The sequence below is a fragment of the Indicator indicator genome, chromosome 2, assembly GCF_027791375.1.
Source record: "Indicator indicator isolate 239-I01 chromosome 2, UM_Iind_1.1, whole genome shotgun sequence".
In the NCBI taxonomy this organism is placed as follows: Eukaryota; Metazoa; Chordata; class Aves; order Piciformes; family Indicatoridae; genus Indicator; species Indicator indicator.
The window spans coordinates 17,466,136-17,480,213 of NC_072011.1; the positions used below are offsets into that span (position 1 = coordinate 17,466,136).

Below are 14,078 nucleotides of genomic sequence, written 5' to 3' on the forward strand. Positions count from 1 at the left end.
AATACTGGCTGACAAATCATTTAATCCTAATCTAACATCATAAAACTATCAGGCAGAATCTACATTATTAACCTTTCCCTTACAGTTCCTCCAGGTAGTTCTTGGCCCAACTGAAAAGTAGCAGCAGTATTACATATCTATATATATGGACATTATCTGGCTGGCTGGCTAGCCTCGGGAGGGGTTTCCCCACCACTTTGTTTCAACCAGGCTTGGAGCAGTCCTGAGTAGCATTAAAGTGCTGTCTGATAGCTCAGAGCCACAGGTTTTGCCACAGGTGTAGTTTCCCCCAGGGAACTCTGGGTCTGAATGCTGGAAAGATGTCCTTTCTTGTCCTTGACCAGAAAGGAGTGAGTATTGCTCAGCAGGGGGTTTATTAAACAGCTTGCCTGTATCCATGGGGTAATATTAAGTAGTAAAATGCTAGTAGGAATTAAGTTTAGCAGGGGATACTAATTCCATGCTGCCCAGTATTAAGCTGTAAAAATCATCCCTGAAATAGGCCTCCTTCTGTGATGAAGTGGGTTATAATTCACCATGTACTAATGACTGCAGTGATACGCAGGAGAAAGGAAGACCGCTGCAGCAGTGGGAATGGAGATCACGGAGTAAGAAAAGCTAAAAAGAGAAATTACCTTTCATGACACTTGAGAATCATGTTTCAAACTTGGCTTATAATTGTATGTACTTTACCTGTCTCTAAAATTCTCTTACATATATTAATGTTACAGTGCTCTATATGAACAAGATGGGCAGTATGCCAAAGGGGGTTGTAATTTTCAAGTACCTTCGTATTGTTATTGGAGAGGGGAGGAGGATCTTCACTAACAGTGTAATTATGTGGCAATTCCAGGAAAATTGATTATTATTAGCTTTTTATGATCACACTAACAAAGTCAATGATCCAAGCTGAAATAGCAAAAATTAGTGCTTGAATGATATTCAGCAACAAGATATCACCAAGTGAGAGTGGATGTATTTGAAACCAGATAATTCCTGAAACTGAAATGGCCATCTCCCACCAATTACAACAATGGATGTGCTCTATTAAAGCCTGATCCACTTTAATGGGGGACTCCCAGGATGAGAGGCCATGTAAGTATGCAATGACACATACAGTATCAAGAAGTGGGTGGGTGTTTATTCTAAATACCCACATCGCTGGGGTATTTGTACCTTTAACCAACAGAGAGAATTACAGGTAGTGAATACAGATAAACTTCTTCAAGTTGGTTATTGCTTTAACAAAATCTTTTGTCACTTTTTCTAACATCCATCCTTAGTCCCCCAAACACAGCACAGAGACTGGATACCTGCATAGTCACAACTATTGCTTGCCAGCCATGTCTTCCTCTTTGAGGCTCTGTGGTTTTATAAATAATAATTAAAAACACTTCTCTGTGATGCAAGAAGGCTTTTTAAAAAGGAGAGTAAGTTGCTGCAATACAATAGCGTATTTTTGAAGGTCATAATAATAAAGTAGGGGAAAGAGAATAACCATTATTGCTCTTTCTTGTAATTAGTTCGCTTTCTGGTATCTCACACTGCAACTAGAACATTATTCAAGAACACCCATCACAGTGCTTAACAAGATTTAATGTACATTTATTCTTAACATGTGGAACATATAAAGATTTTATACTGAATAAATGAAATTCATTAAGCCAGAGGAAAAGGAGGAATTTACATCAAGTTTTTTCTTTTTTTAACTACATTATCTGGAAATACAAATGCAGATTCTTGTCACTGAAAAATCTTTGAAGTTGTGTTTCTTCCTTTTTTTTTTTTCTTGTATATATTTTTTGTCTGTAGACTGGTAACCATTTTCTTAAATCAATCCATACGTAACCATTTCCACACCTTGATTTATAAAGCAAATTGTGATCGGCTGCTCTCCCGAAATAGAGCATGACTTTATACATACAGAAACTTGTACATTACCCTCAGATGTTGGTTTTACTGTGTTGGGTTTTTTCTTTTTTCTTTTTTTTTTCCTTTTTTTTTTTTTAATTATTTTTTGGAGATATGGCCCAAATGAAAGAAAAAATAATTCTACTATCACTTTGTAGATACCACATCATGAAAAAGAAACTAAAAACTTTGTACTAAAAAAAAAAAAAATGAGGGTATGTTTAATGTACAACTTCTATATACATCACGGCCCTTAGGCAATAAAAAAATATTTTAAAAAATGATTAAAGGAATTGTGAAGAACTGTCATTGTAGAAGGTCAAAAAAACAGATGTAGACAAAAGACAGTTCTGGTGAGGAAGCAATTGATGTTTATCATCAGGTTTTGTTTAAAAATCTTTTAACTTGACTTTGTTTTGTTTTGCTCCTAGCCTAATGTAACCATTTCTCCCGAGGAGAAACCAGTATCGTTTTGTATTTTGACTACTGACTGACACCCTCCTTGATCCCCTACACCTACATCACTAGAATCTTCTATTGCACAGAGCTTTGGGTGATGGTATACAAGTTGTTTTTTTTTTAATTTTTTTAAAATTATTTTTTCCTTATCTGAAAAAATAAAACACACAGGAACTGGGTATGTTGGTTGTTTTTCACCTTTTTGTTTCAAAGTGGTGAGATTTTTCCATCATACAATGGTTTGCCATAACATTTTTTTAAAAAGTCACTAGTTCGCTTCCCAAAAAATATGCAATACAAACATGGAAAAGAACATTGAAAAGGATAATCTATGGAAAAAAAAAAGTGTGACCTTTGAATGTACTAGACAGCAACTTTGGTTAAAAAAAATAAAATAAAAAGATGTACTTATACACATAGACAGCAAATATTAATTTCATAACTGTTCAAATTAATAATTTCTTTAATTCCCAATTGGTAAATAGTGAATGGGGCAGAGGAGCAAAGATTCTTGTTTTTTTTTTTTTCTTTTTTTTTTTTTCCTTCTTCCTACGTTGGATAAACAAGAACAGAAAACAGCCAGTTATATGTGACCCTCTAATCTCCACTCACACATGCTTGGCTTCTCACTTATGTCATAACTGCCCAATCTGAAAAAGTACATCACAGATGACAGATGCAACCAGAGAGTTCAGGACAGCAGATATTGAGATATCCAGCAAACGACCCTCGTGCAAAAGGAACTCTGAGCGGTTCTCATCCACTCTAGCCATGGCCAGCAAGGCCTTGGCTGCCCTGCACATCATGTCTACGCTAGGTGGCTCCAGAGGTGGAGGCTGCATGTGCATGAGGTTATGCTGGCTCTGCTGGTACTGGGCCATAGTGACCCCATCCTCCAGGAAGCTTATCAAGTTTCCGATGCTTCCCTTCTGCACAGCTATTGCCCTTGCCGCTAGTGTGTCCCCCTGGGCAAGGTTCGATAAGAGCGCCATGGACATTTCTCGGCAGACCGGGTTCTTGCGGTCCCCAACGTACCTAACTAAAGTAGCGTAGAGTTTCTCCTGACGACTGAATGGGGGAGTGGCCAAGATAAGGTCCACATTATTGTCCTGGATACTGAGCTTACACAGGGTCTCCAGCACAAGTCTCTGAGGCGAAAGAACTGAGTTGGGCCCCACAGTTGGAAAAGGATCCTGTGCCTCTGCAGACGGGCACACCATCCAGTGCAGCAAGCCATCCAAAATTGGCAAACAGATGCTTTCTGTGTAAGCAGACAAGTCTAGCTGCCCAGAAATGTTGGCTAATGTGACCAATGTGTTATCCCTCAAGACCTCGAGGCAGTCCCACCACCACTCATCTTTGCTGCAGGCCACCCCTTTGTCCTCCTCCTCCTCTTTCTCATAAGTTTGCGGTGCTCGCTTTCTTTCTGGATGCTCATGGTGAAGAAGGATCAACTTTCCCAGGATCAGCACCAAGCCTGGATGTTTGGACATTTCAGTGTCGTTGCCAGGCACAAAAGACAAACTACGGACGATATTTGACACACAGATGCAGCGCTTGGCCAAGGAGTCTTGCCAGTGAGTTATGGTGCATAGAGGAGTCTCATCTCGGCTCCTTGGCTCATCCTCTAGCAATTTAATATTTCGGTGGCTTTTGGCTTGATGGATCCCAAAGGGAAATTTACTGCTCTCTGTTTGGGAGCCAGAGTTTGAGTCTTCAGGCAATGCTCCTGGCCGAGCCGAGAGGACATCATCAATGGTTGCTGTTATACTTTTTTCTTGTTGTTCCTCAGATTCACCTTTCCCCTCGAGGTCCTTCTTTTTGCTTGGTGAGTTCAAGGGAGGAGGGGCTTTCCTGCGTGGAGGAATCTCCATCTTGCTTTCAAAGTGAGTCTGGATATGCTCAGTTGTGTCACCGCCACCAAGCTGCCAGTGGAGAAGTCCACTATCAAATTCCTGAACACGTCCAAGTTTGTCAGATCGGTCAACAACAAATAGATTATTTTTCTTTACAATCTTTATTGGCAGCTTGTCAAATTTACTGGCTTGTTTTGGCCTCTCACTTGGATCAGCAATGGCACCAGGAGTGGAAAAAACAATGCTCTTTTCTTCTCCTTCTACCTTTTCATCCTCCCCTTCCTCCTCCTCTTCATCGAAATAGTCAATACATTCGTCGTTCTCCTCTTTTCCAGTAGCTTCTGCCAAGGACTGGCCATCATCTTTCTTGGCTGCTTTGTGATCAAGTGCTTTGTGGCCTGGATCTCCCACTTCATATTCCATAAGGATTCCAAAAATGTCAATCAGGCATTTTCTAAAATATTCTACTAAAAGCTCAAGAAATCCAGACAACTGAGGGGAGAAGAAAGAACATAAAAATCAGATAAATATTTTTTGTCTGCATGGAATTTTATTAGGAACACTGATGTATCCATCTGTGAAAATTTTCCCTTCTATGAAGTTGTGACTAGGCCCTACAAGGCAGAAGTTAATCAAAGGAAATCCTTCTAGCCCCGTCCAAACAGTATGTAATGTCAAACTACCACAGTGTCATTTGCTTAAACTGTAACAGCTAGGAGAAGTACAGAACTTTATTTGTATATCTCCTGTAAGCTACAGTGAACATCTAGCCTAGCAGTTCTGTCCCCTTCTGTCTAGTACTCTTAATTTTCCATACAGTGTACTGAAGTTTCTAACTATTTTTTTTCTGATTTACTTGGTTTATCTGATTTGTACTTTTATTAGATGCTTAGAAGTTACAAATCTTCCTCTTCTCAGTATCTAAAACAAACTGTCCTGTAAAAATCTGCAGTTCAAGATCCTAAGTACTGGCATTCTAGATTAAGATCATGTCTCCATTGGAACAGTTCCATTTTTTACCCTGTAATAGCTAAAAATTTTTACTGGAGCCTGAGGGCTATAAGTCACCCTTTAGAAACAGTTTTTGTCTAGGTTTAATCCTCTTAATTAACTTGTACTCACTTTCTTATGGAAAGGCAGTAGTTGGACTTGGTATTAATTTACCCTCGCTGGCTTTATTATGAGAAATTCTTTACTGTTATGGTGTATTTAGCCTGATTGTCTGGCTTCTAATGTAGGATTGTTTGTTTTTTATCATGGGCTAATAGGTTTTCAGAGAAATGTATCCTTTTGTCCATTCTGTATTCTCTTAGTGCTGCCAAACCCTTGAAGAATTAAGAACAAACTGATGATTATGAACTGCAGGAATTATCAGTCGTCAGATGAAGTCTTGACTGCCCACGGAAATACAGTCCAAGGCAAAAGTAACAAGCAAAGAGCATTTAAAACACAGGTGATATTCTGTGCAACTTGCAATGTAATCTCTAATAGAATTCAGAGAAGATTCACCTCACTTAACTTCAAACACCTGCAACACTTACACACCTAACCTAATTGTCTAGATTCCTTTTTACAATCAGTGGTCTTTTACAGGCCATTTCTAGGGTATGATTCATCTGACCTATTTTAGATCTCTGCTTCAGGATGAGATGAATCATGCTATAGATAATCCCTAGTTCTAAAGTTAGGTGGGATGAAATGTACCATTTGTGCCTGTATTTTTTTAAAAAAAAAAGGTCATTATATTTAAAAAATGATGAGTTACGCTATTAGTAACCAAGGAATGAACGGAGCAGAGAAACTGAATATTTAATTTCCACAAATTTTAGATGATGTGCATGATCAGCATATCGTCTATTACTACCACCTAACAGGCCAATGATTAGAGCAGGGCTGAAAAACGCTAGAAGGTAGTGAGGCAAAATCACACACTGTTAAATCTCGTGCTACTTGCATCCTTTGACAGCCTTTAAATTGCAAATCTGGCATGTCTGTGCAAAATTAATTACTGGAAGAAGAAACCAAACAGAAAATAAGATGTTGAAACAATTCCACAGCCTAGTATGGAACTGCTGAATAAGTCACCAAAAGGCAGCCTCAAGTCAGCTTAGTATATTTTTGCAAAGCCTTTCATGGAAACCCAAGTTAAGGAGGATTACTAATGTATTGCTGTTTTCTGGGATTGTCCTTGCACTATTGTGTGAACTTACACATTAGCCTTCTTACATTCCCACATGCTCCTTTCTACAGGAGATATCCTTCTTTCAGGTATATTATTTCCCCTTAATATTTGACCTAAAGCTTCTCTCTTGTTGCTTACTGGTATCAATCAGGAAAAAAGGGAAGTTTCACAATATTCAGGTTTCTATTAATTACAATAAATTTTAAAGGACTTCAGCATTTCTGTGGGTATCATATTTAAGTTTTCTTTCCTTGGGAAGTTGAGGAGTATACTGCTTTCCCACCTACCTGAGAGAGGTTGAAAGTAGCGACGGTGCTGTCATCATACAGAAGAATATTAATAGTGTCTAGCGCCCAGGTACTTTCAGCCAAAAGACCAGATTTAAGAGACATCATCACTCTCCAGGCCTCAGGAGTTACTGAAGAAAGAAAGCAGAAGTAAAACAGTGTTAGCACACCCTTGCAGACCGTTAATGAATTTTGAAAGACGAAACTGTGATGTTCTGAGGATGCAGAATTTAAATTAGTTACTAGAACACTGGTTAAGGCCCTGCTTTCACCACTTAGTTCTGTTCAGTTTTTCTGTAACTGCTGCTCAGCCTTCATACTGGAGAATGTTGTAACAAAGAACAGGGCCATTCTTCATGAGTTTGCTGAAACTGAAATAATCTTACAAACTTAGAGAAGCTGATGAAACCAAATAATAGGAACATAAAAGTAAAATACTGTCAGGAGTGTGGGAACTTGAAGTATGAGAACTTCAATGTATATACAATGTAACAGGAATTCAAGATAAGAAGAAACTTGGGAAAGAATAGAGGGAGAAACAAACATGGCAATAATATGGAACGAATACATGGGCCATCCAAGGGAGGCAGAGACTGTAACCACAGAGCAGAACAGCTGGCGTTTCTATGGAAGGCTTTGCTCAGCTAGATGTTGTGTTGGTGATTTAACAGATATTCTGAAGGATTTTTCAACAAATAATTTGGAAATGTGACATAAGCTTAATTTTAATGTACTTCTGGAGACCTCAGGGCTCCACTTTAACAGTTTTAATTTCCTCTCAGATTGCCTGGGATGAGTTTTACCCATCTTTCTCACTGCTGTCTGTGTAACTACATTTTTATGGAAGACAAACACATTATACCTACCAAAGTTAACTATTTGTCAAAATAGTGAAATAAGTAAATGGTAAAATAGTAAATAGTAACTATTTGTCAAAACGTAAAATAAAATCACAATCCAAGTTCCTTTCTCCCAACCTATTTTGATACCTGGGTTTTGTTTTGATGCTTACCAATATCTTTTGAGGTAATCTTTCGTCTTGGTTTCAAGACTGGTTGGGATGCTTCTACAGAGCCTGGAGGAAAGGTAATTTCTCGCCTAATCGGTGGGGGCTGGGGTGGAGGTCCTGTGACCTGTGACACTGGAACTGTGGGTATAACCTTTTGCATCTTCATGGAGGATAGGAAAGGAGACTTGCTTGGAGACATGCGGTTTTCCAAAGAGCGCTGGAAGGATGCTGGACTTGGAGCTCTGGAGATGTGGTTTGGCATAGAGGGTGGCGTCTGGTAGGATGACTGAGGAGGTCTAGTGATAGGCTGCATGGAGGCTGAGGATGACATATAAGAAGGCTGACGTTGGTTGACATGAGAAGGCCACTGACTCTCGTGGTTTATCCTCTGGTCAGGTACCATCATATCATCAGTGCGGTTCATCCCTGGATATGGCGGGGCCTGTGCAGGGCCTCCTGGACCTTGCCTGTTCTGGTAAGGGTAAGGCATATCATTTCGTGTTGGCCACATGTTCTGCTGAGGACCTTCGCTGGAGGATGATGACTGCATGGGGCCACCAATCATCTGGGGAGGTATTCCATGCTGCTGCATTTGTCCTGGGCCCTGCATCCTCTCCCTGTTATATGGATAAGGATACTGCCCCTGCATAGGCCTCCTGTCAGGCCCTGTGTAAGCATTGCTGTACTGGTTATACATTTCCTGTTGCTGGTTGCCATACTGCATGTTATACATATCCCCTTCATGGCGTTTGGCTGGAGGCCCATACATGCCATCCATGTGTCGCTTATAGTTCTGAAAAACAGTTTTGGAAAGAAGATGCAGCACTTTTAGTCCACACACAATACAATCATATTGGCTGAAAGCTCATTAAAAAAGCTGAAGGCACTTAGTTCTAGAAGGGTCGTGCTGATTCCAGAGTCAGGCATGCAGTGCTGTGATTAGGCTTGATCCAGTGCTTTCATTTTAAGCCCCTGTCTTGATGTGCTTACAATTTAATACTAAAAGTAAACTTATCCGTGGGCTATATTTTCTTATGCTTGCTCTCATTTTCTCCCTTTCTCTTTCCTTTTGCATCCACAGATTAAATTCCATTGGTCATTTCAGACATGCATGAAAAAGCAATGGTTTCACGAGTTTTTTATGCTTAGTCTACTAAGAAGAAAAATAATTAAAAAAAATTACAAACCCACTCAGTGACTCTTTTCAAGATACAAGCACTGAGTAAACTTTTAAAGTAACAGGATATGCTGCAAGCATGCATGTCTGAAACACTGGATCTTATGACAATCTGTCCTCTGATAAGACTATGTGCAGTAAATTTATTAATAAGAGAAAACATTCTGCTGCATTTACTGCTCTGTAATTCCCAGGAACAAGGTCCTGTTTGGGCCTTCTCAGATCCCTCTTCCCAAATCATCCTAATCACATTAATTTACAGTGAGGTTATTACAGCAAATGGTCACATCCAAACCTTCTGCTCTTACCTTGCTGATCAGTAATGAATTGAGGATTATAACTAACAGCTGCCACCTATAGTTTATTCCCTCTTTGTTCCTCACCCTCTCAAGTGGGGAATGTTGTGTGAGGTAAACTGTTTTACCTTGTGGGGAGCTGAGTTGCTTTTAAATCACACAAGCTTGTATGTATTTATGTTTAAGGTGACAGAACAAAAAAAGACATATTGCAGTTTGAGAGGAAGGTGGTAAGGTTTGCAGCAGTCCTTAGTTCCTGTGGGAGTTTGTTCCACAGTTCAAACCAAACTGAGTGCTCTGAAGCAAAAAAAGTGAATTAAATGGGCGATTTTTGAATATATGATCTATGGCAAATTCAAAGTTACAGCTCCCCCGGAAACTGTATCTCAGTCATACTGCACAATGTATACTAATGTACTAGAGTTAAGATCAGATAAAATTCTGCATGTATTCTATTGAATACATTGGGTCAGTTAAAACAGCTCTGGGATTCATAAAATCATCTTCCAACTTTGGTGCACATAAACCCACAACTACTATATTATATGGAAGTATTTTTTTTAAAACTTCCTATAGATTTGTTTGGCTAGCAGAGAAATACCTATTTTCAGCCTTATATAAACTTCTTGCTGTACTAAATTCTACTCTCGGGGCCAGTTTATACATTAAGAACTGACTTGGCAGTTGCCACACCTAGAAAGGTGGTGTTTGTTTTGCCACAGTAACTCCGAACACTTAAAGTAGACACTTGGGAATGAAGCATATGCCTTTCTAAAAGCAGTTCAGTGCTCCTGTAGATGTAGTGGCCGCATGTCTAATGGCACCCAGTGCTGAGAACAGTGATGCACCTGAACTCCTCTTCCTGTGTAAAGATTTGTCAGGAGACTGAGGCTACATGATGTGTCTCTCTCCACTGAGGGTGTGGAATTCTGAGACCTTGCAGAAGACTGAAAGACACCAACATGGGACACCTGCTGCATAATAGCTCTTGGGGTATGAGCATTTGTACAGGAATTGAAAAACCTGGCTCAGAGTGCTTCACTAGCCCCAGGAGTTCATGCTCCAAGCATGTCCTTTCCAGGTCATTCCCAGTCTCCATGTTGTAGATAAAGCTTTGAAAGGGCTGGTTTTCACATTCTTCCTGTACCACCACAGAGATTTAGGAAACTGAAAATAAGCTAGTGGCAATCTGATCTTTAGCTAAATGAAGAAGCGGAATCCTTTGGGAGTGGGAGGGAGAGGCTGAGGCCAGCCAGGATCCTTGCCCTTCATTCTTTACTGCTTTTTTTGCATGAATGCATTTTGCATTCAAGAGTCATTGTACAGCACTAAGTACATAAACAGCACTAAGGACAGGGCCAAATATGTTTTTACAAATTCTAGCTGTCTTCTTGCTTAAATGAACATGGAGTTGTTATATTCCCCGCACACGTTAGTTAGCATGGAATATCACCAACTGTTCTGTTATATATCTTTGCAATCTCCCCACTAACTCACCTAGACAGATAGCATATGCACTCATAAAGAACAACAAAACAGTTTTTTGATTATGCTATTTTAGAGATGTTATAAACCAAAGGGATAAAAAAGAAATTCTGAAATGTATATACATATGAGTACAGTGCAACCTATGCTGATCTATTTCAGGTTTCTTTCCCCCCCCAAATTTCCTAGTAAAACTCTATCCCAATCTGAAAAGGACTATCTGGAATTGGCTTAAAACTAGTTTACATTTTAGTTTTTGTATTATAAGGAAATGCTTTCTATTTTGGAATCAAACTTCAACTTAATTACTGTATGAGTAGAAATGAATTAGTAACATGCAGGAGGAAACTCTGATCCTACTGAAGTCAGTGCAGTTATGGTATTGACTTATAAGATGGGATTTTGTCCACAAGGTATTACTAATACACATGACAGAGAGACTGGCATGTACAAGTGTTTAAATGATTTTAACACTAATAATGTTCTCTCTCATATTTTTGTACCATGTTGTTACCACAGAGAATATGTGTAGGGAATATATTAGCTGATTTATATTAAAGACAGGTATCTCATATAATCCACAACAGTATTCTAAGTAACTGAGATTGCTGCATGCTTCACTTTGCTCCAGATTTCTGTTGGGTTCACTTGGTTTTCTGACATGAGTTAAGGCCATCAACTTGTCAGCCAAGAAAGCAGCTTTTCTATTTGTTTCTGGAACTAAAGCAGCATCACTTTACTAGCCTACGAGTTATACTTTCCCAGTCTGCAGGTTATTACCTTGGGGCAATCACTTGATACAAGCCTCAGAGTATCTGTTAAAATTTACATTCCTCCAGTGTAATGAACATATTTTCCTATAGCTGCAGGCACACTGCTTATCTGTATAGACGGTGATTTTGACCAGAACGACAGTGCTGCCATGTGCCAAAACATGCAAATGGTAGAAACAAATTTTTTATGTACACAGAATTTTGGGGTGACATTTATTTTAACAAATATTAGGAATATGGCTGTTTTCCCCTCTCCTACCTGCTGCTGTGGATACATTCCAGGTTGATGTCCTCCATATGGTGGCTGTCCTGAGGGAGGTCCTTGTCCTGGATACTGCTGTCCATATGGTTCATGCCTGAAATGAAGCACCCAAATCAATGCTTAGAGCTGCTGGAATTCACAAGTCACTGGGAAAAGTAAAGTACTCTGATCATCTTGTACCTTGAAGATATTTGCCATTTGGAAACAAGGTGAAGTTACAGTGTGGGTATGGTCCTGAGCCTGATATAGTAAACTCCGTGCAAGGAAACACGGAGCAGTGAAGATGCAATAGAGAGATTTAGAGGTAGCAGTCAGAAATGGGCACATGGTATGGTCAGCAAAGGGGTAAGAAAGGCAGCAATCAGAAATCCATCTCAGGTGTAAAAATATATGATGTACAGATCCGAGGTTACAAGTTAAAATTCTGGTGTTTTAACAAGTCAGCAAACTACTTTCTGGATTATTTAAGAATATAATCAATAATTAACTTATGATTTACACTGAAATAGTGATTTTTAGTCTGACAATAGCAACAGAAAGTGAGCACAAATTTCATTAACATATGTAACATTTAAATACAATGCTGCTGAGTAAAAATATTACTTAAAATTTTGCTACTGTCCCTGTGATTTTTAATTAAAGCTACATAATGAAGCACACATATAAAAGACAGAGTTGTGTTGCACTTGGAAACTTACCTGTGGCCTTTTAGACCTCTTAGGAGCACTATGGGGCAACTGAAATATTTTTAGCAAATCTGAATGAAATTTAGGTGGCTGAAATGAAGTATTAAGACTGATAAATAATACTGTCTTGCAGACCAAACTGCCAGTAATCCCCCTCTGTACATTACCAGTGAAAACACATCTACAATTTCAGCATAAGTAATCTACAAAGGAGAGTCAGAAAAACAAGAGGACTGGGGAATCTGACATGTTAAAAGAAGTAATGGGACCTATTTTTTCCAAAAGCATAGAAAATTCACAGGTTTTGAGAGATGACCAGTGAAATAAATAGCTGTTCAGTACCTCCTAAAATTGTGACATGGACTGAGAGAAATTACCTAATGGTAGTTAAAAGAATATAACTGATGGGAATTGTCTACAGTTGTGCAAGATGATACCTGCAATAAGACAAAACTGAGCACAGATATATGTATGTCATACATAAAGGAACACTTTCTAAATGTTCAATTTGTTAGCCACAGGATAACCACAAGCCAGGTGAAGTTGTGGAAGCTTCCAAACTGGTGTCATTTAATGCTGCTCTGGAGAACTTGGGCCTATGAAATACGCTCTAGTTCAGCGTTGGCAGGGAGATACACAAGGCAGAATTTATACTCCTAATATCTCTGAGTTTATGGCTACAAAAAGTCAACTGACTCACTCAAGCCTTTGCAGCCCCCCAAGAAACGGAACCAATGGTAAAAGCCTAAATAAGAACAAAGCAGAAGCAACACACCAAGAGGTCACGTAATCTGCTAGCTGCTAGCGCTTGTTAGCTGGTTATTGCAGATATTACACAGAAATCAGTGTTCACCTTTGCTGGCCAGGGTAATGATTAGGAGAGTACATGCTTGGGTCACTGTTTGAAGGCACCATGTTGCTTTGACCAGGTGGTCCCATACTGCCTTCAGGACCCAGCCCATGATCCGACCTAAAAAATGACAAAGGAAACCTCACTCTGTAAAAAGTGCTTATTCTCCAAAATTGCCAAAAAAAAACCCAACCCCAAAACCCAACCCTTAAAGAGAACATTCTCTGGACTTAACACCTTCCACTGGAACCTTTACTCTCACTGACTCCCCAGCAATGTGACCTGTTGAACAACATACTTCTGTTACTCTACACATCTACTACCTCAAACCACTGACTGAAAACTACTTCACCACCATACTTAAAAGACTCACACTGTATCACTTTGGCTACCACCAGGAAACAAAAAGTGAAGCTGAAGCACACAGCATACGGAAAGTAAAAGTAGGCAGAGTTGCAAAACCCACCAGAATACTCAATACAATCCCAAAATTCACAAACCATTCTGCTTGCTATGCCACTGCTTAAACATCAGTGATTTCACTAATCTTCCCCAAAGCCTTTCCCAGGCTAAACAAATTTATTTTGTGTACTTCACCAAAGACAAACTTATCAGGGGACTGATGCCCTCACAGCTCAAACAACAGACTCCAGACTCTCCAAAGACAATTCACTAACAGACCACAAACTAGACATATTTAGGCTGTGCATTTTTTTTCATAACAAGCCCACTACCAACTGTTTAGGTAAAACTGTGTCCAGAAGACTTACTCAAGCACTACTTTATGCCATCGCAGCCCAGTTGCCAGCTGAAGGCACTGTGAAACACACCTACGTGCTGATCTG

The 14,078-nt window shown here is 39.4% G+C and overlaps 1 protein-coding gene across 1 annotated transcript in view; it reads right to left on the reverse strand.

Annotated features, from left to right (window-relative positions):
• Positions 1-2,965: 2,965 nt before the first annotated feature.
• The window catches only part of ARID1B (AT-rich interaction domain 1B), a 335,100-nt gene continuing 323,987 nt past the window's right edge, over positions 2,966-14,078 (reverse strand). Inside the window, 5 exon segments of the mRNA XM_054394179.1 lie at positions 2,966-4,718; positions 6,696-6,826; positions 7,708-8,497; positions 11,695-11,791; positions 13,237-13,353. Of these exon segments, the coding sequence (XP_054250154.1) occupies positions 3,006-4,718; positions 6,696-6,826; positions 7,708-8,497; positions 11,695-11,791; positions 13,237-13,353 (2,848 nt within the window). The 3' untranslated portion in view covers positions 2,966-3,005.